The 22414-nt window shown below is 44.2% G+C and overlaps 1 protein-coding gene across 2 annotated transcripts in view; it reads left to right on the forward strand.

The window, feature by feature from the left end:
• The window catches only part of MXI1 (MAX interactor 1, dimerization protein), a 57516-nt gene that overhangs the window by 11987 nt on the left and 23115 nt on the right, over window positions 1-22414 (forward strand). For both annotated transcript variants that reach the window (XM_074831242.1, XM_074831243.1), the window contains exon 3: window positions 15601-15630. In XM_074831242.1, the coding sequence (XP_074687343.1) occupies window positions 15601-15630 (30 nt within the window). The remainder of the gene's footprint in view (window positions 1-15600; window positions 15631-22414) is intronic.

A 22414-nucleotide genomic window follows, 5' to 3' on the forward strand; every position in this document is an offset into this window, starting at 1 on the left:
GGTGATTAAAGCTTTCTTAAGGCCATTGGGAAGGACCTGTAAAGGCCTAGGGGAAAGGTGCCTTTGCTTGCAGGGATTCTGCTTCGGCAGCATTTGATAATAAAGGTTGTTAGAAGTGATGTTAGGACACCTTGCTGTGGGGAAGATTTCTTCATCAGGATCAGCATATCCTGAGCTCTTTGTATGCTGCATGTTTATACCTGCTTCTACCCTTCATCCAGCCTCTCCTGATTTCAGGGCAGTTGTAGCCATTTATGGTTTGATGGGAACCAAAGTCCCAAATCCCAGTGACTTTGTGTTGGGAAATGATGGCAAATGCTGAACTGAGATCTGTATTTTTCCCCTCTAGGTTTCTCACATACTATTTTTCCATCCCACACCTCTTTCTCTCAAAGGCCTTTGTCATGGCAACCTGCCCTTCTCCAGAGGAGGGCTGGAAGCACATCCCCCTCAGGAGCTCCTTAGCACCGAATCCAGCAGCCTGTAGGCTGGAGAGGGATGCAGAGCACTCCCAGTCCCTGGGCCGGGGTGCTCAGTGCGCCCTGCCAGCACAGAGCCCCCAGGCACAGCTCTCACGGGCACCTTTCTGTGCAGAGACCAGCCCGCTGGGCCGTTCAGCATGACAGTCTGAATATACTGATGTGGGGGGAAAGGCAACACAGAAGCAGAAAAGATACTTTCTGGTCTTATTTGAAAACCTTCATTATGCAGGGAGTGCTGAGGCCAAATTGAATCTTCAGAGTGAGAGTGTTACCCACTGAGTTGCTTCCCATGCTTGTTTCGGCCTCAGGGAGTGACCAGCGTCAGGTCTGCTCCGGGTGGAGACCAGAGCGGGTCTTTTGGGGAGCTCAGACCTTACACACACAGTTGGAAATGGAAGTTTCTTTTAGCGCAAGTCGTAGCAGCTTGCACTTGCTGTAGGAGATGGCAGGCCTTCCAGATGGCTGCAGTGCTGGGAAGTGACAACTGTGAAGTTCAGGGTGCCTCCAAATTCACTGCAGTGTGTTTTGCGTGACGCTGAGTATAGCATCAGCCTTGTTTGAGGAAGGCTCTGTATCATCCCCTCCTGTTAAAATCAAAGGGACAATTCAGTAAGTTCTGTCTAGTGGAGGTTGAATGGACTTTGAATAAAATATCAAGCCCTTGATGAGGGGCAAGACTTAGATTTCATGTGTGGAGAAGAGATTTTTCTTAGATTGCTTTTGTTTCAAAATGTTTAGTTAGTGTAGAGAAATTATGCATTGAGATCTCGTGCAGATCTTGTCATTTGAAAGCCTCCTGTAAAAGTGTCTCTCAAGCAGCCTTGGCAAAGCACAGCTGTTTTCTTTTTTTCCCTTTATTTATACCCTTTTAGAAATTGACACGTGTGCATTGTTGCTGCTCTTTATTGAACCAAATAATTAATCCATGATTATGTGGCACAGGGTATTTACAGAGCCTGGATGCTCTTTAATTCATAGTTTAAATTCAAGTATTTCCCTTCAGCATTTGCAGGCTCTGTGCTGTCATGGCACAAACACCCAGAAAGTTCTGAAGAACAGGAAGCCCAGCTCTGGATGGCAATGGTGGAGCAAATCTTATTCTTACAACGGTCTCCCAGTGCCAGCAAAATAGGGTTTTTTTCTACCACAAACAGGGCATGTAGATAAGAGGGAAAACACTGCTTCATTATTTCTAATTTACATGATGCGTCTTTAAAGAAGGATGTTTTGGCTCAGGTTCTCCCTTCATTCATCTCAACTGTGCAGGTGACAGCATGCAGACTGCTGCAGAGGGGTTCCCCTCTGCAATCCTCCAGACTTTATATATGTGTAATATTCTGTGTGGGTATTTTAAAGACCTAGTGTTGCATGCTGTGAGTTAAAACCTGAATATAATTAAAATACGCAGTCTTGCTTTAGTCAGGGATATTTAGGTACTGAAAATTACCCACCTGCAAAAATAGATGGAGAATCAGTCATTGTGACCTGGACTTCATAATAAACAAGGGAAACTTTTTTAAAAAAATCCCATTTAACACATAATTAAAAGCAAAAAAAGCCAAGCAAATCAATTAGCCAACCCATAATAAATTAGAATTTAATTCTGCTTTTTTTTGATCTGCTCTTGACAAAAGTATCTTCTGGTTTTTGGACTGTGATGAAAAATTAGCAGAGGTTTATTGTTACCTACAGTATCACTTGTTTAATGTTTGTTCCTTCTGAAGATGTTTCTGGGACAGAAGCTGATTTCTAAAAACTTGCTAAAGAAGTGAAGTAGACCGTGCTGGGAGTAGGGTTCTGTGGGTACATTAACTTGCATTCGATGTCACAGGAAACTGCTCTTACAGACCCTACATATGCAGTTCTAAATAGACCCAGTTATTTGAAAGGTTCATTGTAGTTAGTCAGGATTAGAGTGGTTTGATGTGTATACATTTTGGAAAATAATTGAGAAGACTTTTTAATCAATTTGAATCGCTGTGTCAGCAGGAAATAAAATAAACAGCAGGGATACTAAATGATTCCGCCCCCCCCCCCAATAATACAATCAGTTTAATGAAGTTAAGATTTATAACAATCTGAAATTATGTTGCAATATTAGATTGTCATTTGTATGTTGTTTTTATTTAGACTCTCAGGCATGTAGAAAAGCCTGTTATTTTTTGGTCTGATCCTGGGGAAATGCCAAGCACCCTCCCAGCGGCGCTAGGAGCCCTCAGCTCTCCCAGGAGGCCCATGTTGTTAAGGACACTCAAAGAATCTATTGCTCAGTTCCATGGGGGAGGGTTTGATCTCTGTCCAGTTTCTTTTTCCTTTCATTTTCCTCTCTTCCCATTATCCTCCCTTGTGTCTGAGGCTGCTTCCCAAGGGCCTTTCAGACATCTACAGTCCGGTAGCACATTGCCTGCAGAGCTTGGAATCACCAGCTGTAATGGGTATGGTAAGGCATTTTGGACGTGGTGTCTTGAAAATCTGGGTGTCTGGGTTTCTTTGCCCTTTTGGCAATTCTAGTGATGCAGCTCTTCATTTTTTTCTGGTGTGTTGTGCTCTCCTCTGCCCCATTTGAAATTTTTTTTCTACACTTCTAAATCCCAACACTTGGTTTTGTGCTGAATCTTCTCTGTAGCCCTCCACCCTCATAACCTTTGAAGCTGTTTTTTGAGGGTAGAGATGGGGACTGTACTATTGAAACCCTCAGTACTCTTGGCTTTAAGCTTAACTTGCTCACAGTGTCCTTGAGCAAGGACTGGGGGGGGACAGGTAGGTGTGCATTAGGTACCTCGTGTGCCTCAGGTGGTGGCTTCATGTGCCACAGGTTCGGAAACATGGGTGCAAAAGCTGAAAGGATGTGGCGTGTGTAGCTGCAGGTCAGCCTGGCTGGCTGGTGCACCAGACAGCCTGATTTACCAGAGCAGCAGTGCTGTGCAGCTGTACCGTGCTGTGCAGGGGAGGAGTCGGGCAGTTGGTGAACACTTGCTTAAGCACAGTTTTAAATATAATATATCTTCTGTGTCAGAGGAGGTTCACTACCCCCCCATTGTGCTGATGACTGGGTACCTGGAAATTTTCAGTCCTTCCTATAGCCCCTGGAGTTAGGACAGTGCTGTAATTCTGATTTTATTGAGGGAGAGGAGTTGCAGGGGGCTGAGTAGTTTGTCTGTCTTATGTAAGAAATTTCTGAAAGAGCAAATTGCTGCGTCAGCCCATGTTGGTCTACTTTTCTGCACAAAGTCCCTACACCTTTCTTCACATCCCAGAGAGATGGTCTCAGGCTTTTTGTTGACCACTTTGCTGCTTCCTAGCCCCTATCAGTTGTTATTTGTTTCTGCATGATACTTTGTTTATTTGCTTGTGGGCTTTTTTTTTTTTTTAGCCACTTGCAATCGCAGGCTGGATCGCACTGGATCACGCCTTACTCCACAGCTAGTGGGAGTTGAGTTTTGACTCGCCATGTGTAGGTGGGTTAGAATCTGGCCCTTGTGTAATACGCCGGGGATAGAGACTGCTTTCTGTCTCAAGCCTTGTAGTGCCAGGGAGCTCTATTCATGGCTCAGGACTTGGCTTTGCTTCATAGAGTACAAATCCACATGTGTAAAACAGAGAAGGGATGAGATTTGCTGGCCGTGTTTTGATTTATGCCACATTTTGATAATGTACAAACAGTGTGATTACTATCTGGAATCTTTGTGTTGCTGTTGAAGTTTTGTCTAGAAATAGTTGGAGATGGGATCTTGCCTTTCAGTACAGACTATACATGAATGTGCTAGTTAATTTTTCAAGAAAGGAAAACTGGACAAGGCTGAGCTGTTAAGGATTGCTTCTCTGTTAGAGGTGTTGAGAGGGACTGGCCAGCAGTATTGACTATAGTTAGGTGTGAGCATGACTTTTTGAGAAAGCATAATGACAGTTTGAGTGTTAGACTGGGAAAATGGATTGCTGGTCGATGCACGAGGGGTGGAATCACCCCTTGTTAAAATCCCACTATCTTCTGTAGGTTTGCACTGGAGTACAGTTGATCAGAGCAGGTTGGCAGGTAGGGCTGTACTCAAATAGCTCAGTTCAGCCTCAGCACATCCCATCTGCCATTTGATGTAATTTTCCCCAATGCAGCCTGCAAGTGTAGGCAAGCAAGTCATAGTGATACTGGAGTTTCTGAACCTGCTGGCACTAAGCTGTGCCTTTCCTTGTCTCTGCTGATTGACATCAGAAGCTGAGATCCTGCCAATGATTTGGGGCGGGGGGGGGGAAATACCCCGTGTAGGTGAGGTTTGTATGCAGTGTCTTGTCAGTGATGCTTGGCTTTGCAGTACTACAACTGGCAGGTTACCAGGCAAAATACAGAAAGTGAGGGTGAACCCAGCAAATGACATGGGAAGCATAAACCCCACTCCCTAGTGAGGAGCAAGGCCTCCAAAAGTTCTAGGGCTGATGTAGCAGTTTCCACGGGGGAACCTGCTGTGTTCCCCTTTGTCACTCTGTTTATTTTATAGCCCTCCAGGTGGGAAGATCCTGCAGAGCTGCAGTTCATGCTTTCCTTCTTGTATTAGTAATATAGCCACGCATAGGGAGATCTGTGTGGCAGAAACCCATGATTCTGGGCTGAATTTAAACTTTGATACCTTCAGTGGGTGTAAAATTTAATTTGTAATCTCTGAGTTGTGCAAAGAGGCCTTTGTGTAAACTAGAGGCAGGCCCAGTTGTTGATGTTATCTGCAATTTAGCTATAATTCACTGCTGCAGCATCTGTCGCCCGTGAATTGTCGCACTCTGTGGCTGAAGGCTCATGATGCCTTTGTCCTCCCAGATTTGGGGGAGGCCTCTGCAGGAGCATGCTGTTTTGCAGCAGTGGGACTGTTAGTCAGGGCTCGTGCTGTTCGTGTTGCAGCACTCTACCCAGGTAAAGCTGTGCTGCAACTGCCATGGGCTGATTTGCATCACTGATAGCAGGGCTGGCACAACGACAAGAAACTTCAGATTTTGGTGCTTAGGGTCTTTTGAAATGTGGAGGTGCTTAGCCCCAGATCCTAGAGATATTTGGTCCCCTGGGATGGTAGGGAGGATATTTGGGCCAGATCTCGTCATCTGTTCCTGGAATTCCCTCATCTGCTCTGCCATTTATATTCAGTGTACAGTGAATTCCCTGGTTTATGTAGTATTCCTTGTTTGTCAGGTGTTTTGGGGTTTTTTTCCCCTCTCACCACGTTTGTACCCTTTTTGTATCTTCTCTGTGTAATGCCTTATCCACAACACATGCAGGGATTTATCCTTCATGCTTTTGTTTAACCTGACCTGATCCTTTGTTTGACAGTGAATTGGTTGTCACCTGTAGCATTTTTCTATCTGCTTCTCTGTGTGTAGGTAAGACTGACTTTTTCCTTTCTTGCTCCTGGTTGAACTTTCAAGTCCGTTTCTCTTTCTGACCCAAACAGACCAGTCCACGTCATGCTGCTGAGTTAATTGTCTTGCTTGTTGGAGTTCCTGCTGTTGATCATCTCCTGATCCCTCCTGACAAACTTCTGCCCAAATTCAAAGACTGGCTTCTGTTTGTTCTCCTCTTGAGAGTGCTGGCTCCTACTCCCTACCCCGTTTGAACCAACAAAGATAGGATTTGTTGTTTTTGACTATTTTGGGCCCTCTTGATCAGAGGCTGTGGGTCTCTGGGGCTGTGCACTTGGCTGACCTTTGTCTGATCTCTTCTCTATGAGACACTGCCTTGTTGGTCAGCTCCAAGGGAACAGGCCTGCTTTTTCCATCCTGCTGGATATATTCCCATCTCTCATTTCTGTGCTCCCCACTGTACTTCCATTCTCTGATATGAAAGTGATTTCACTTCAGTTCTGTTGCTTTATGAATCCAGTTTGAAGTAGCCTAGATGATTTCCAACATTATCTTAATTACTTATTTATACTTTGCTGCTTGCTCTGTGACAAGCAGGCATGTGGACTGAGAGCAATTCTTTTGCCTCAGTTTTGATTAAAGTTCCTCTGCATAAATAAGTCAATTATTTTCTGAACGCTTCTCGTTTATCTCCTTCCATCTGTTATACCATCAAGAAGGGAGACGTTATGGGAAGGGGCAGATGACATTGGGTTTGCTGTTGAGACTATTACTCCAGTCATCATTGCCCAGGTGCTTGGGCAGCTGTAAAGCAATATATAGAAATGGTAAGGTAACATGACACTGCTTCTGGTTTGCCTTTAACAGTTAGGCTACAAACTGTAGCAGTTCATGAACTGTTTCACAAGTAGCTTGGCCATCTGGAAGCAGTGGGAGGTAGCCACCTTGCTGCCTTCATGTTAGTTGCTTCTGCTTGTGAGCCAGAACTGTAAGAAGAGAAGAAATTGGAGCTCTTCTGTTTTTCTCAGCCTTCCTTTTTCATGGATCTCCCAGATGCTAGGTGAGCGTGTCCCTGTTGACAGAATATAACCCCAGACATCAGGACATCTGGGTTCTCTTCCTGATATTGTTACAGCCTGTGTAAGTCTTTGTGCCTCAGTTTCCCTAATACAGTGTGTAGCTAAGAGTGATGTTAATGTATTTTCAACTATGTTTCCCCTCCCTTCTTCTCCAGGCACAGTATTGCAGCAATATAGTTGTAACATGAGAGATAACTAACAAGTCTAAGTAGAAGTGAAGAAAGTCTGGCCTGGCCCACAGCCATACAAATGCCATCAGTTTCTTTTCAAACAAAGTGTGTTTCAGTCAGGTGGTGTTTACTCAAAAAGCTCATTTTCCCCAGTGCATCCAAAGGCAGTTTCTTTAGGTCAGAAGATGCATGTTGCAGAGAAGTATGTGTTCCCCAAACAGACTGTTGCTCTGCAGATGACATTGCTAAGGCTATTTCTGGGTATGACCATCTTCCTCAAAAGGGTAATGTTATGTGTGGGAAGAAGCATGGTATAGGGCAGAGGGCTGGCATGCTGGGCCCTTGGATCATTTCCTGAGTCTGCTGCCGAAAGGCTACAAGATCTGGGCACGTCAGATGACCTACATGGGTCCTACCATCTGTACATTACATGGTTCCTACCATCTGTACGGTGGGGTAATGCGCACACTTTTCTAATCCTGTTTTCAGGAGCAGAATTGGTGGTTTGGAGCTTGTGGCTGTTTGAAAGAAGATGAGACTGAAGATCCTAAGTTTTCTAGGTAGATTTGAAAATTGCCTCCTGTGCCTTTATTTTCTTTCTGTGAATCACTGTGATCTCTCTGCTGTGCAGGTACCAGCAGCTAAGATACTGGTGTGGCCTTAGAAGAGACGTGAGTCCCTGAGCATGCAGTGAGACTCATGGAGCCTGCTGGAAGTCAGTGGGGCAGGGACTGCATAGAGCTTGCTGTAGCGTTGAGCCCTGTCCTGGTCTGTAATACACTTGAACATTCAACAGAGAAAATTTTGTTAACAGAAATATTAAGGTGTTAGCAGGGGATGGATGAAGTCTGTGCCTCATTTTACTTAAATAATTCATTTTGCTTCAAGTGATCTGTTTATGATGATCATGTAGGGAGATTGTCCTTCCCAAGTAGCACTTGGGGGAGACCTGGGAGACAGCTCACACCAGACATTAGTGTGAGGAATTGTCTGTATTTTGCTGTCCTCGTTCTGTGCCATGCTCTTCTTTGCTCATGGGGGAGCTTGGAGGTGCTGTGGTGAAGCCACCTGACATTTCTCTTCACCAGATTCTGAAAACCATGATTTTGTTGAGATGTATTGAAAAAATAAAAAAAAAGTCAAGAATTTGTCTAGAAGGGAGCTCAAACTCCCTTGCATCATGGATCATAGACAGGAATCTTGCCTTGATGAAGGCAAAGAATACACTTTTTCCTGACCTGTAAGAAACTATCTGAATTTGGCCAAGTTCTGAATCACTGTAGATGATGGCTGCAGCATGTCCAAGGGAGGTGGGTTAGGGTTTCTCTACTGACATGGCTAAGATACCTCCCAGAATGAACATATATCAGCCTTTGTGTCTGATCTGTGTGCACAAGCCCCTTCTGATGTGGTTAACTGTGGGCTGGGAAGGGAAGGAGGTGGTTTCTGTAGGACCTTTGCTCACTTGTCGCAGAAGTAAGGAGGCAGACAAATGGCACAGTGAATAGCGCATTGGAGAACTCGCTTCACTCCTGGCCCCTGTCAGCAGCCCTCTGTACATTCAACAAATCCCTTTCAGACCAGCTTGTCATAGGAGACCCCCAAATAGTCTGTTCCTCATATTGTGATTTTTTTTTTTTCCCAAGGTATGAGCCTGGGATCTGAGCTGTGGAAGTGCTGATGATGCACAGTCACAAGGGACACCAGCAGGAGTTATGCTTTTTAAAGTGGCCCAGAAAACCAGGCCCTTAGGGGTCTTCATAGAGGCACTCAGAGGGATGAGAAGCTGCAACTCTGATTTCCCTGTTTCTTAGCTTCTGATTTGGAAAGCGAGGATGCTTGACAATAAACGTGCTTGTGAGCTGCCCAGCCACTGCTCTCGGTGAGCCTGTCAGAAAGCCTGCAAGGAAACCACCGGTTCTGTATTCAGAGCAGGGCTTGGCTTGAGGCCACACGTTGAACAATGAGGAGAAAACAAAATATTGAATAGCTGCTTGTTCAGCAAACCCAGTTCTTCTTGGCTGTGCAGGGCCCTGTGTGAGGGAGTGTTGGAGATGGGGCAGTTTTCCCTTAGCACTTGGGGCTAGGACCCGCCTCTGCATGGAGGGTCTCAGGTGGTACCACACCCAAGGCCCACACGAGAAGGCCCACACCAGCACGCTTGCTCCCAGCCTGTACAGTGGGGAGGAAAGCCAGCTGTGGACTTCTTTGCTGGCCCCAGATAGCAGCACTGAATGCGAAACAACATTCCTGTTGTTGTGTGGCCTGGCTTGGAAAACCCTTCCCCTGCAGAGTGCCACCATGTGCCGTTTGACATGGTGTTGCTCTGGTTTGGGGGAGCCCAGCTCTGGGACTGGGAGAGATTCGTGCTCAGCAAGAAGGAGCTGTCTTCTGCTCTTTCCTCCCTTGTGCTGAAAAAGCAGAACGTGCACCAACAGAAGAGTGTGCCTTGTTTGGGACTGTGGCTGCAGTTCCTTCCCCACCTGAGGGTTATGCCTGATATGTCTATCAGATGAATTTTATTGGTAAACTAATATTACTTTACTCTTGGCTCCCATTTTAGATTCTTCCCTGGCACCTCATACAGTGGTGTCTGAGAGGAGGGTTGGCTCACTTGGCAGACAGCGGCCAAGACCTGAGGGCTGGTTTAGGCTTGGGTTGTTGGTTGGTGTTTTTTTTTTTCCACTCTCCCACTTGCAGCTTACAATGATTATGTCTCTTTTTTTTTTTTTGTCTTTGACCCAAGAATCAGATGACACAAATGTCCTTGTTAGGTGTCTATCTGGGATGCCTGAGAACAGCAACCCAGTGATGCAAGCCTTATCCTGGGGTTCAGAGAACCCAAGTTAAGTATGCTGCTCTGCCACAGGCTTCTTGTGTGACCTTGGGAAAATCATTTAGAATTTCTGTTGTTGGTGTTGTCCCCCCTGCATAAAACATGTTAGGGAAGAGTTGCTTTCTGAAGTGTTGCCAACAGAAATAGTGATTATGAGGAGCAGGTACCAAACGGAGAGGAGCTGTGTAAATACTGTAGGTGGCTTTGAAGGGATGTGTACAGTGTACCTTTGAAAGTTGTTTTTGACTGAGTGTTGCAGGAGGCTTTCAGGATACTGTGTAGACACCCGGGGATAGGTGACTTTCTGCGGTTGTGAACCACACGAAGGGGCTCTCTTTCCCTCGTTGAGCTGAAAACAGGCTGTGGGACCATTTATCCTTTTCCAAAGATGAACAAACACAAGCAGATGCCGGTATGGCTCTGTCCCCTTCTCTGTTGGAGACAGAGAATGTGAACTTTGGAAAGGGTCTGGCCTGATCCTGGGAAAACAGCTTTGATCAGAGCCTTGGGAGGAATCTGATACCATGTCCATCTAAGAGCGACAGAAAAACTAGCCAGAGTTTGGGGCCAGGGTAATCTGGTGCATCTCCATTGACGTCAGTGGGAGGGTGAAACAGTCTGTTCTGTCTCCTCACCTCAGCTCCTCATGGAGAGGCATTTATTCTGGACCTCGAGGCCAGACAGTGTCAGGGGATCATGGAATAGTAATGACTGAGATAACTTCTGTCTCTAGTATTGCATGGAAAGAAATGTTTTGTTAGATGGTACTTGCGAAGGGCATAAGAACGGCAGCAGGAGGACTTCTGATGGAGCTATGCCATCTCCTGTTCAGCTGCATCCCGCTTCTCACCGTAGGAGCTCTTAGCAGGGTTGAGTACCACACGCTGCTGTGTTCCCAAGGCTCCTGTGGAGCCCCCTGAGAGCCAGGCTCCTGGGCCTCCCAGATGTGAGGTGGGTTCACAACTCCCTTAGAAACTCCGCCCTTGAGCAGCTCCACCTGGGCAGGAAGATTTGAGTCTTGCACAGCTATCATTAGTCTTAACCATTGGGCTGGAAGCCTCACACGCTACTACTGGTGGAGCTTCTCCACAGGCTTCCCGGACTACGGCTTGTGCAGTTGGTTTCATAGACTACTTATGGTGTTGATCCACGGCTACTTGAAACCCTGGCAAAACAGGGGTTCTTCAGCCAGTAAGTTCTGTTTTGTGGACACGGGTGGATTTAAAATGGAAAGAAGCTGTTGATGAACTTGCACAAGAGAGAGTGGTAATGTGGTTCACTGGTTCTAGAAGGGTGGCTGATCTTGGCTTGGGGAATGGAAGAAGGCATTTCCTACAGGGGAATTTGGTGGCCAAGTGAATGAGTGTCAACAGGACCAGAAGGTGGGAAAGGTCTGTAAAATGAAGAAGAATGAGATTGTATGTGATGTGATGGTGCATAAGCAGCAGAGGTGGCTGAACCTGGGCAGAGGGAAGTTAAGACAGAAAGTGGTTGGCCTGGTCTGGGGATGGATGTTCTTGCTGTTTTGCTAAACATGATTCAGGTAACTGTGCCATTGTTTGCACAAGCTGATGGAATATTTATTTCCTGATTAATCTCTTGTTAAAGCAGAATGGGGTGAGTGAATTTGGAGGATAAGCACTGGCTCTGTGTTGGCATTAAGGACATGTATTGGAAGCGGTATTTTTTATTTCTCTCCCCAGCCCCCTTACCTGACAGTATTTATGGCCAGCAGCATCTCCTGAGCCACCAGTATCTCTGTTGTGGTGGAGCTCCTGGAGTCCTGGGCTCCTCTGGAGCCAGGAGCTGGTGCCAGATATAGACAGGAGGGTGACCACGTACGAGGAGATGACAGGGTCAGTGGGTCTAAGTCTAAATGCCATCCACGTATCGCGTAGGGCAAGGACTCTCGATTGCTGTGTTTTCCCAACAGAAAATAGTTACCTCACTAAGAAGCCAAACGAAAATGCAGATACGCTGCGAATGCATTCATTGGGCTATTTATCAATATTAAATGTGTAAACCAGAAAGGTCAGCTGTGTTTAATGTCATGTGGCAGCTTTGTGATTTTAATTACAGTAAAAAACCCAATGACAAATGAATTCAGTGCTCTTTAGAGCTTGTTTCTCCCTGACGCAGTTTGTTTTGTTGGCTTACCTGTGCTCAGGGAAAGTTTGGCTGCGTCTGCCATGGTAGGAGAGATTTAATTTAAATAAAACTGGTATAAAGTGACAGATTTACAATGTCTCATTCACTGGGGGGCTTCAGTGTAGCTTAATGCTTTGGCAACACCTTGTTACAGTGTGGGATAGCAAGGTTGCAGGCAGAATCACAGTAACTGGTGCAAAAAAGTTGTTACATTTGACCTTAAATTAGAGTGACTGACAGTTGCTGCTTCCCTGTTTCTTCCTATTTTGTATTCGGTTTCAAGTATCTGGGGTAAAGATGGATAAACTTTAGTTTCTCCTCTTTCAGCCTTTTGTTGAAAGGAGACTGCTCTGCTGTTTTTGTTGTTGTTTGCTTGGCTCCTTTATGTTAAGCTTCTAAAACGCTTTCTTGATCTTTTCCCAAGCTGTTTTCAAAATGTACTCAGCTGGATCCTCCTCCTTATATAATATTCCTTCAGTTTTTAGGGGTAGTTTTATCAGTTTGGGTGTTTTAAATTTATTGTGAAAGAACTGACTGCTATAGAAACCTGGCTTATTGAGAACCCTGCAGACAGTTTGTGCTTGAGCTACTTTTAAACTGCAGCTGAGGTTTTGAGCAGTGCCGGTATGTGTGCTTGGGCTTTTGTTTTCCTCTCGGGACATGTCTGTACCCACATTGCTGGGGTTTCAGCTTTGCAGGTGGGGCCAAGGTCTTTCTTGCCCTATTCGCCTGACAGCGGGGATGCGAGTTCCTCTGGTTTGTGGTCCATGCTTGATGGTGGTGTCCTTATTTCACTGGGTGACACAGGCTGTGACTGACTGTCAACAGCAGCAGAGCAACATCACACTGAACACACCAGTTCCTTGCTGTTGAAAATGCAGAGTGGTACAAGTAACCCTGAAATGTTCCCAGAGTGCTGCAATAGTTCACAGCTGTGGTGGTCATCCTGTACCCGTCAAAAAGCTGGTGATGGCATACAAGGATGGAGCTTTGATTTCAGTCTGGCGATAACTCTCTGGGTTCTCAGTTGATAAGACCAGCTCGATTAAAAAGGTCCAGTTACATTTGTTTCTGGAATCTAGAAGATTTTTTTTTCCTGAATGTGGTATCAGCAGAGGTTTCTGTACTTTTTTCCACTTTGCTGACAGCACTGTCCTTGTTTAACTCCAAATAAATCTTAGTAACATGTGCAGTGCAAAGACGAGTGGAGAAAATTAATCTCTAGATCAGGAGCTACAGAAAATGAAATGAATTACAAACAGAAGAGAGGGGTTTTTTTTCTGTATCCATTGTCCAAGCAAAGGGAAACTGGCACAGAAGATAAGAGTTAGTGAATGGTGGTAGTGGGGAGTGGTACTGAGGTTTTTTTCCTCAATTTAGATGAAGGGAAAAATTAAAACTTTTCCAAATGTCCCCAGTAAGACTAAGCAAAGCATAGGCAGGTGAGAGAAGTAACATCCCCATAGGATTCATTCAGCATTGCTGAGATTCTTTTCTTTGCATTCAGCTTCGGTGGGAAAGTGTTGGGAGGGGGGGTGGGGTTTGCTTTTTTCCTTGCCACCAATATGGTTAAAAGTCACAGCATAAATTTCCTGACTTGGTGAAAAGCCTGTGACCCCTCTCAGTTGTCTTGTTCATCAGAAGGCAGATAGGTAATAAAGAGTCTCCTGTGTGAGAGGAGTAGGGAGAACCTGCTGGTTTAATTTTGTTCACAGCAGTGGGCCAAACTCTGTTCTTTCAGTGCTGGCCTTGATAATTGGCTCGATATAATATAGGAATTCAAGCCATTGCATATCTCTGGCTTTATAACTGCTAATGTCATAGCCAAGAAGAGCGCAAAGTGTCCTGCAGGAACATACAATAAATAAGAACAATAAGCATGTTCCAAAGAACGTACGGGCAGTGGTTTTAAAGGGCCTCAGCTCAGTCCTGGTGGGTTAATTTGCATCCAAGTTGCCTGGATTTTGCTGCTATAGACCCTGTGGGGGATGTGGGTTTGATTTGGGAGATTTTATGGACTAAATATTATGTTCACATCTCTGATTCCTGGGAATCAGACTTAAGGGATCCTCTCTTTTTGGAAGGGGAGGACTTACTTTGGGAGTTTCCTCAACTTCAGGAGTTTGGCTGTAGTGTGCCTTGCCTTTAGTGTGTCCCGTATCCTGCTGCACAGGGTATCTTGCACAGACATACAGTAATGTTTTGTTTTTCCTCTGGCCACCTGCAGCTCTCAGCCACTGCTAGCTAAGACTCATTTACCTTGTTTTTCGCAGACATCCATAGTTTATTCGTCATCTTCAATGAGGTTCTAACACCTGTTAAGCACTTCTCCTTTTTTGGAGAAGCATTTAATTATGACAGGGTTTCCCTTGGAGCACATCCTCCATTCAGTTCCCTAATTGTAGAATTCTCTGTGGGATTCTCCAGATGGAGGATAGAGCATAATCTTCTCAGAGCTCCGGAAGAAATGTGATGCCAAATTACAGAAAATAGATCCTTTTTATTAAGCTCTTGGGCTCCTTTTACTCTTATTTTAAGGTGACCTCCTGTAAAAGAGAAATGTTGGATAAATGGCTCTTCTTTTTAAATAATCCTCAACAACCATACCTGGGTTACTAATAACATCGTTAGACTAGAAATCCTGAAAGGATTTAAGCTTTTTTTGCCGCTTGTGCTGCCATCACAGAGGCAAGGAGAATGAACTTGCTCAGTTCCCTTTTGTTTCTAGTTGGTCTCATTTTCAAGCTGTGAGCTGTAAATTAGGGAGTGCTGGCAGCGTGCTTGGTGTGGCAGGCAGGTATAAAGACAAAGCCCCCTCCTTTGTCAAGTGGTCACAGTGCCACTTTATGGGTCACTTACTTCACTGCAAGCTAGTGCTGTGGCAGTGCTGTTTCAATCCCCGAGGGGTTTCCAGGCATCCTAAAAGTGCTACTCAGTGCTGCTGCTGTTTGCAAACATGGCAGTAGTGGCCATCCTGTTTTGTGGCCAAATGATGGCCATATCTGGTTCTAGTAAGTTTGCTAAATCTAGCATGTGACTGCTGAAGGGCTCCAGGGGTTGTCCTTACAGAACCAATTCTGCTGGAAGGTTCCCATGTATTTGATGTGCATAAATTAATACTCCATAAGCTCCTGTGTTAGCAGATGATACCAGTATTTTTGCAGGGTGAATGGAGAAGCTAAGGCACAAAGAAACGTAACTGCAGTCCTGTACTTGGTGGCAGAGCCGGAAGTAGTCTGGAAATGGCTGACTCTGGTCCCCTGTTCTAATTGTTGCCTCTCTTCAGGATTTTGTGTGCATTTAAGTCTCTAGGGAACATCTTCTGTAGCGCCAGTAAGAGTACCAGCTTTGCATGTAGCAGGTAAATACCGGAGGGGAGGAATCTCTTGCCGGCAGGGAGGCTGAGGTTATAGCTGTAGATTTTAATGTATATAGTTGGTTGGCTTTATGCTGCAATGTGCCGCTGGGGATGTGTACGGCTTGTGGCAATTGAACTTTGGTGCTGAGAGGTCAAAGGTTGCTAATCCAAATTTTTGTTTATCTTTCAGGTCTACGCACAACGAACTAGAAAAGAACCGGTAAGTAGCTAATGAGCTGAATTCTAAGAAATGCAAGCCTGGTGAGTGTAATGTGCTTTAACCTTACACATGCAGGTGCTGTTTGATCAGCTTAGCTGTGAATGACCACACTGCATCACCTAGTTTTAAAAGTCGGGAGAGAAGACACAAAAAGATCTGAAAAAGAAGCCTTGTTTTTGGTTGGGTTTTTTTCTCTCTCTGAAAAGGCAAGAAGTGACCCAGTTTTGTGACTAATCTGTATGCAGAGTAAATACTGTTCTTCTCCTGACACAGTGAAATCTGATTGGGGCACTTTCCATACATGAGGTTGCTACGGGATCAGGTTTCTTGGGCCCTGGGTAGTACGTGTTACCATGAACCGAAGGGCAGAGCCCTGTGCTCTACACCCTCTCCCTCCCACCCCTCTGCTGGGCTTTGATAATCTCTGTGGTACAGAAGAAAATACCATTGTCCAGAGGCTCGGAGGTCTGGCTACCAGCGCTCCCGTGGAGACTCTCTCTTCTAACCTGTTTTAGGATTATGCCTGTTTATCCTTGAATCTAAAGTTTTAGCAAGCCTTGCAGTTTTGTTACTTGGCTAGCTCTGCTATATGACTCAACCCTTTTGTAACAGAAGTTAAAGTAAGATAAATACCATTTGAGACAAGGGGAGCTAGTTCACACACAGATCAGATTATCGCTTTCCATTCAGGATGCTATAGTTAAGGTTGTGTCAGGGTTTCCATTATAAACTTATCTTGGCTCTTCTTTGGGATTTTAGGGGGGCTGAGAGGGGGGTGTCTGTATTTTTTGTGGCTTCTGGAACAAAGGGAGTGCTCTGGCCAGCTGCTCCTATGAAGAAACCCCCAGGGTAGGAAAGCTGAGTCTAAATAGGTTGATTGCCTCCTCTTCCCTCTTAGCAGCCATCATTTAACAAGGGCTAGGAGCCCTATAAGGATGGCCAAAGATACACAGAGGCTTCAGGCCAAGTGTGTATTTCCATTCAGACAAGATCTTCCCATGTAGCTTCAAGGGAATCGGAGCTGAGTACCTCATGCATCACCTTACCCTCAGTTTCCCCCACATCTGTCTCTCCCAGCAGCAGCAGTGCTGGGAAGCAGCTTGGCCTTTGCATGGTGTGGGTGCTTCTTCTAGACTGTGCTTCTACCTCCTGGTAGCTTTGAGGGGCTACAGAGTTGTCATGGTCCTGTTTATTTGGGCTGTGTTGCTCCCCAGGTCCCAACCTTTCCAGTTCCAGATTAAGCTGTGTTGAGAAGTGTTGGCTCCTGAGTTTTCCAGTGCCCTTTACAGTTTTATTTACTAGTGAGGAAAAAAAAAAAAATGCGGTGATTGGATCTGACCCAGAATGGAGGGTGTTTTCTCCATGACAACAGTAAACCATCACTAATTTTCAGTGTGCTTATTTGCATATCTAATTGTTACTGCAAATGCTACTTGCCCTCAGTACAGCTTTAGAGCAGGGCTGTCTCCATCTTTCCCTGTACCAACCTGGTGGTCTCACATTGTCCAAGTTTGTGTGGATCTGTGACCATCTTTCTCTACCCTCGGGCTTGTGGGGCAGGCAGTGAAGCTTCAGACTCTCTGGGTGAGATCTCAGCAGTTAGCATTGCATAGTTATTGTCCAGCTAAGGACTGGCAAGTATTGAGGGGTTTAAGGTATGCCTGATACCAGCTGCCTGTGTGAGCTGAGGAAGTTTCTGCCGTGATTCCCTGTGTTTAACTGAGGACAGTGATACTACCTGGGGTGGGGATATCATGACGATTGACTGCTGTCCAGCACTTTGTTATATATGTTACTAGCGAGAGGAGTGTTACTACCTGTGCTGCCCCTTACGCCACCTTTTTCTGAATGTTGACAAGCTGTTTGCTTGCTACATTCCCAGTTGGTAATAATATCATCTCTCTCTCTTCCTCTCTTTCTGTCTCAAGTTATGCTCCCTAGTCCCTACGCGCTCCAGGTTGAAGACTCCTAACCATCAGCCTTCTTAGCAAAGTCTTTCCTCCAGGGCTTCCCATCCCAAGGCACTGTATTCCAGATCTGTGTCTCAGCCATGGTTTTACAAGCCCTTGGGTTTCACCCTTCTGGGAAGGGCACACATTGGATCACATTGGGTGGTCTGTACAGGCAAACTCCTGGATCTGGGGTCTTTGGTTGGGAGCCTGCGGCTTCTTGTTTGGGATTATCGGTCCCTTAATGCAGATGCTGTGGCCTGAGCAGCTACACACACCTGCAAACCCAGCCGGACCCTGTAGTGGCTAGGCTGGGTTTGCAGTGTTTACCAGTGATTTGGACAGTGAGTTTTATACTGAAAGCATTTATTTTCAAACTCCACAGCAGTGTTTTCCAAGTGAAGTGGATAGCTTCCCAGTTAGATTTTCACCATGTTTTATTTGCTGTGTCATTAAGTTTGTCAGTGTCTCCAGACTTAACTGTTGCAAAGATAAAAGCCCTGATACTAATGGCTTTGTGTCTGGCAGGTGCTCATTTTCCTTATTATTTGCGATTATTCCTTTTGAATCTAACTGTTATCTCCATTATTGACACACACTATAATTTTCAAAATTGTCCACTATTAGGTCTCTGACTCTGGTTTTTCCCCTCTTGTCTGCTAACAGCGGCCTTCTTACATTCAGTTAAATTCTGTTTTAACCCATTCAACAATTATATAGAGTTTCTTTCAAGCAGCAGCAAGAGAATACTAGAAAAACAAAACGCTCTTCTCCTTTTTGAATATATGGTTTGACTTGGACTCAGTATTGCAGAGCTGATGATGTTTCAGTGTATCAGATTAAGAATCTTGTACCCCTTTGATGTTGAAAAGTAACTAAACATATATTAAAAAAATTGAAGCGATTTTTTTTTTTAAGCTCCACTCCTTTTCTTAGTCTTGAAGTATTTCATGAACACTCCAGTGGTTCTGCTAAGGAGCTGTTTAATTGGTACTGAATATTAACTGTAGTATTTAAGTGACTTTCTGCTTTGATTTTGTTTTTTATCTGAAGAGATTGCAGTGACATTTATGTAAGGCTTTGTTTTATTTATAAAAGATTAAAGTTAATTTATAGTTATTATCTGTCATTAATCCTTATGTTGGAAAATTGTTTGTGTTTTTTATTTAATGGGTATGTTTCAGTTTATCTCTGCCCAGGATGAGTCATAGCTTGCATTTAAACAACAAACCGGTATTCTGCTTCTCATCTGCTGTAAGGCATCACTAAAACAATGCTTTTTAGTCCTTTAACATGCTCACTAAAAAACTGATTTGTAAGCAACACCCCATCATTTTCGAAAAGAAAACATGATAAAGCAAGTGACTGAAAGATGAATTTCACTAGTGTAATATTTTCTCAAAAAAGGATAATAAATAAAATTCAGGCTTAAGTTAAATGGTGTGTATTATACAGATAGCAGAATTAACTGTTGTCTGTGAACATTTTAGACACACACCAGTTTTGGAAGGATGTGGTCACTGTGGTATAAAGAGAAGATGCATGGCACCGAGATGACTTTCCTGCTGCTCTGTGAAGTGGCAGTTCTGGTAGACCACCATGGTGGTGGTGTCTGTCAGAAAAGTTATGTCTCCTGATAGAACAAGAGAGATGTTTGTGAAGCTGTTGATCAGGTTTTTTTTAAAAAATGGTTTTGTGTATATCCTAGATTGTTCTATTTGATTTTGGTGATGGTTGCATTGTAATACAGCAGAAGGAAGGAAAACAAAGCTGAGTAATTGGGTAAAGAATGAGTTATTAGGGCAAATTTTTCTTACAGTAACAATAATTTAGTTCAAACAAGAGATAGATCTGAGGAGGAAAAGAGACCTTGGGATAATCACTGAAATTAGAATTTTCTGAAGATCCCACAGAATTTGTGGCTCTGCAAAAGTACCTCATTTAAAATGAAAAAGGACAAAGTCTAAAGGAGACAAAACTCCTAAACCAGGTTGCTAAGGAGTTGTGCTTAGTGTAAAAGCACAGAGTGAAGTGGTGTAAGATCTTTTGATATCTTTTGAGATGATACGAAACAAAGTGAGGAAGACAGACACATGGCAATCATCGAGTACTGTGTTTTTTAGCCTTTCTGACTCTTACAAGATCCCCTGTCTATCTTCTGTGATTCCCCACCCATTCTCTCTTTAACATGAGAGACTGTTATTGCAGAGTGTTTCTCCAAAACGGTTTCTCATGCAGAGCTGACTGTTACTCTAGGTTGCATATTTGAGGTAGCAGATGAGATAAACAAAAAACCCTACTGAACATTTAGGAGAAAACCATGACCTGGGTCAGCTTGCACTGAAACGTGGGGCCTTCTGGGGCTCTGCAGCAATTGCACAGTTTGATTCTGTTTCTTTAGAACAGGGGCTTGAGCGTTTCTTAGCAAAATGCAAGAGAAGGAGGGGAAAGCATTTAACATAGGGCATTTAAATAGTGCAGACATGCTGTCTAGGCTGGGAAAGATAGAGGGAAGGGAAATGAAAGTATAGTGAATCTTTGCTACTCTGAATAGACATGGATGATTGTGCTTTTGTAGTGCTATATATACTTGCCAAGGCAATCTGATCAGTGTTTGTCTTGAACCAACTAATCAATGTGGTGTTGAGTTCAGTGCTATTTATCAGGAGAGCTGGAACAAGAAACTAATCCACTAAGTTTCGTTTGTTCTCTGGAGTGGGCTTTGTTTTCATGTTAAGTTCATGTAGCAAATGTTGACAGTACATATTGTTTTCCTCATTAATAAAACTTGGAACCTGTGATGTTCCCTGCAGCAGTCAAACTATGTCCAACACAGCTGAGCATGCATCTTTCTTTGACACATCCAAAGGTCAGAGCATGCACTGATCCAACTTGCTCCTTGTGGGAACTGTAGCTAAACCTCCTGTCTCCATGGGCAGTATGGAACAAGAGCTGGAGGTAGCTAGCTGTCTTCGACTCTGTCATGTGGATTTCAGCTGGGACTAACAATTTTCAGCAGAGCTGAAGCATGTTCCTCTAGTTAGGAGATCTGGATGACTTATTACACTGTTGTGCCTGGTTTTGCTTAACCTGGAGAGAGTGAAGTCTGTAGTTTGTGGAGTAAGGCTATCGGAGAGATGTTCTTTTGGGGTATGTTCAGGCTTAGTCGTCGTTGTTTAGCGTCAGTCTACCTTTTGCTATATTGCAGTTATTTCTCTGCATTGTTCTGAGAACTCACCAGTCGGATGCTGTAAAACTGGGATCAGTCTCTTTGACCACTACACTTGTTCACGCAAAGTGCCTCCTTGTGCAGAAGCAGTATTTCGATTCACTTACAACTGAAAGTCTGCAAAGGCTTTGTTTCACATTGGCTGGGCAGCAGAACATTTTGAACTCTGAGTAAAGCTGCTGAAAAGGGACAGTTAATCTCCATGCCAAAATTTGAAGGAAGCAAAATGATCCTCATTTTGTTGGAAGTCCTTTAGTATGCTCATATTAGAATTTCTAGTTTCAGTATGATTATTTTTTTTATTCAGAGTGATGCAGTGAAGAGTGAATGCATGCCTGCCTTCCTTTCTGCTCCCAGATCTCTGCACCTCCCTTATGAATCCAATAGCAGTTGGAGAAAGAAGAGGGAAAAAAAGAACAATACTACTATTTCGCATAAACTGTCACAAAGCAAAATGTTTTTATTTCAACAATGTTGCACAATAAAATCACTGTTATAAGCCAGTTTTCAGAAACAGATACTTATCGCAAAGCTCTTCTCGATAAGATGTGTTTTAGGGACACTTTCTGTTGTGTTTTCCTCCCATAGTGTAGAAAGAACTGCCAGCGCAATCTGCTTGGCCTTGCCATAATGGTCTGATGCTGAGAATCCTTTTGTCTTGCCTCCCAGAAGGGAGTCTTCAGAGGAAACCCCCATCTTGGAAAGAAACATGCTCTGCAGTCAAGTCTCCCCATATACTGACTGAGTTCTTGCTTTCAGCACCCTGTACTTAAGATTTCCAGAGCAGTGAATAGAAGAGGTATCAAATGGTGCGTTACTGGTTATTTACTGCTTTCAGGGAGCCAGGAGGGGGTCTGGTAGCTGCTGGGGATGTGTAATGAAAGCAGTCCTATGTACTTAGATGGTATCTGATTTGGAGTGCATCATTGCCAGCACTGGTTCTTGAATCTCTTCCCAAACTTGTATCCTCGAATTTCTACTTGGGTGTGCTGCTGCAGTTTTCTTTCAGGCTGAACCCTGTCCAGTTCTGTGTGTTTATGGCTGTCCTGAAAAAAATAAAGACTGGGCAAATCCCCTCTGTAATCAGTGAGCTTGGACCGGGGAAGAATCTGGCCTCAGGTAGGAAGTCAAGAATTCGGCTTTCCTGGCTCAGTTTTCAGTCGTGTCAGGTCTCTGTATTTGACATCTCTCTCCCAAATGCATCTCTGGAGACTTTGCAAGCTTTTTTTTTTTTGTCTTTTTTTTTTTTTTTTTTCCTGGGGGATGCTGCTGTTTGAAGTGCCAAGAGCCAGAAATTGTGATGCAACAACTTTTCTTGTTCAAGTGACTAACATTGCTCATGGGCCTGAAAGCATTACTAGCTAAAAGCCACTTGGGGAGTTGCTGCCTGAGAGAAGATGAGGTAATAATAATATAATTTTTGAGACAGATTACCTGTTAACAACAAGTTTCAGGACTTGGTACTCTTGGGGCAGAAGCTACAGTTGTGTGTGCTGATCTGTATCTGGGACGTGTGTTGAGGGTACTATAGTAACATAGCCCATGCAGACTTGGGACACAAAAGGAAATTTGGTGTGGGATAAGAAATATAGGCAAGGAAGTTTCT

Source organism: Strix aluco, chromosome 7 (genome assembly GCF_031877795.1).
Source record: "Strix aluco isolate bStrAlu1 chromosome 7, bStrAlu1.hap1, whole genome shotgun sequence".
Classification (NCBI taxonomy): domain Eukaryota; kingdom Metazoa; phylum Chordata; class Aves; order Strigiformes; family Strigidae; genus Strix; species Strix aluco.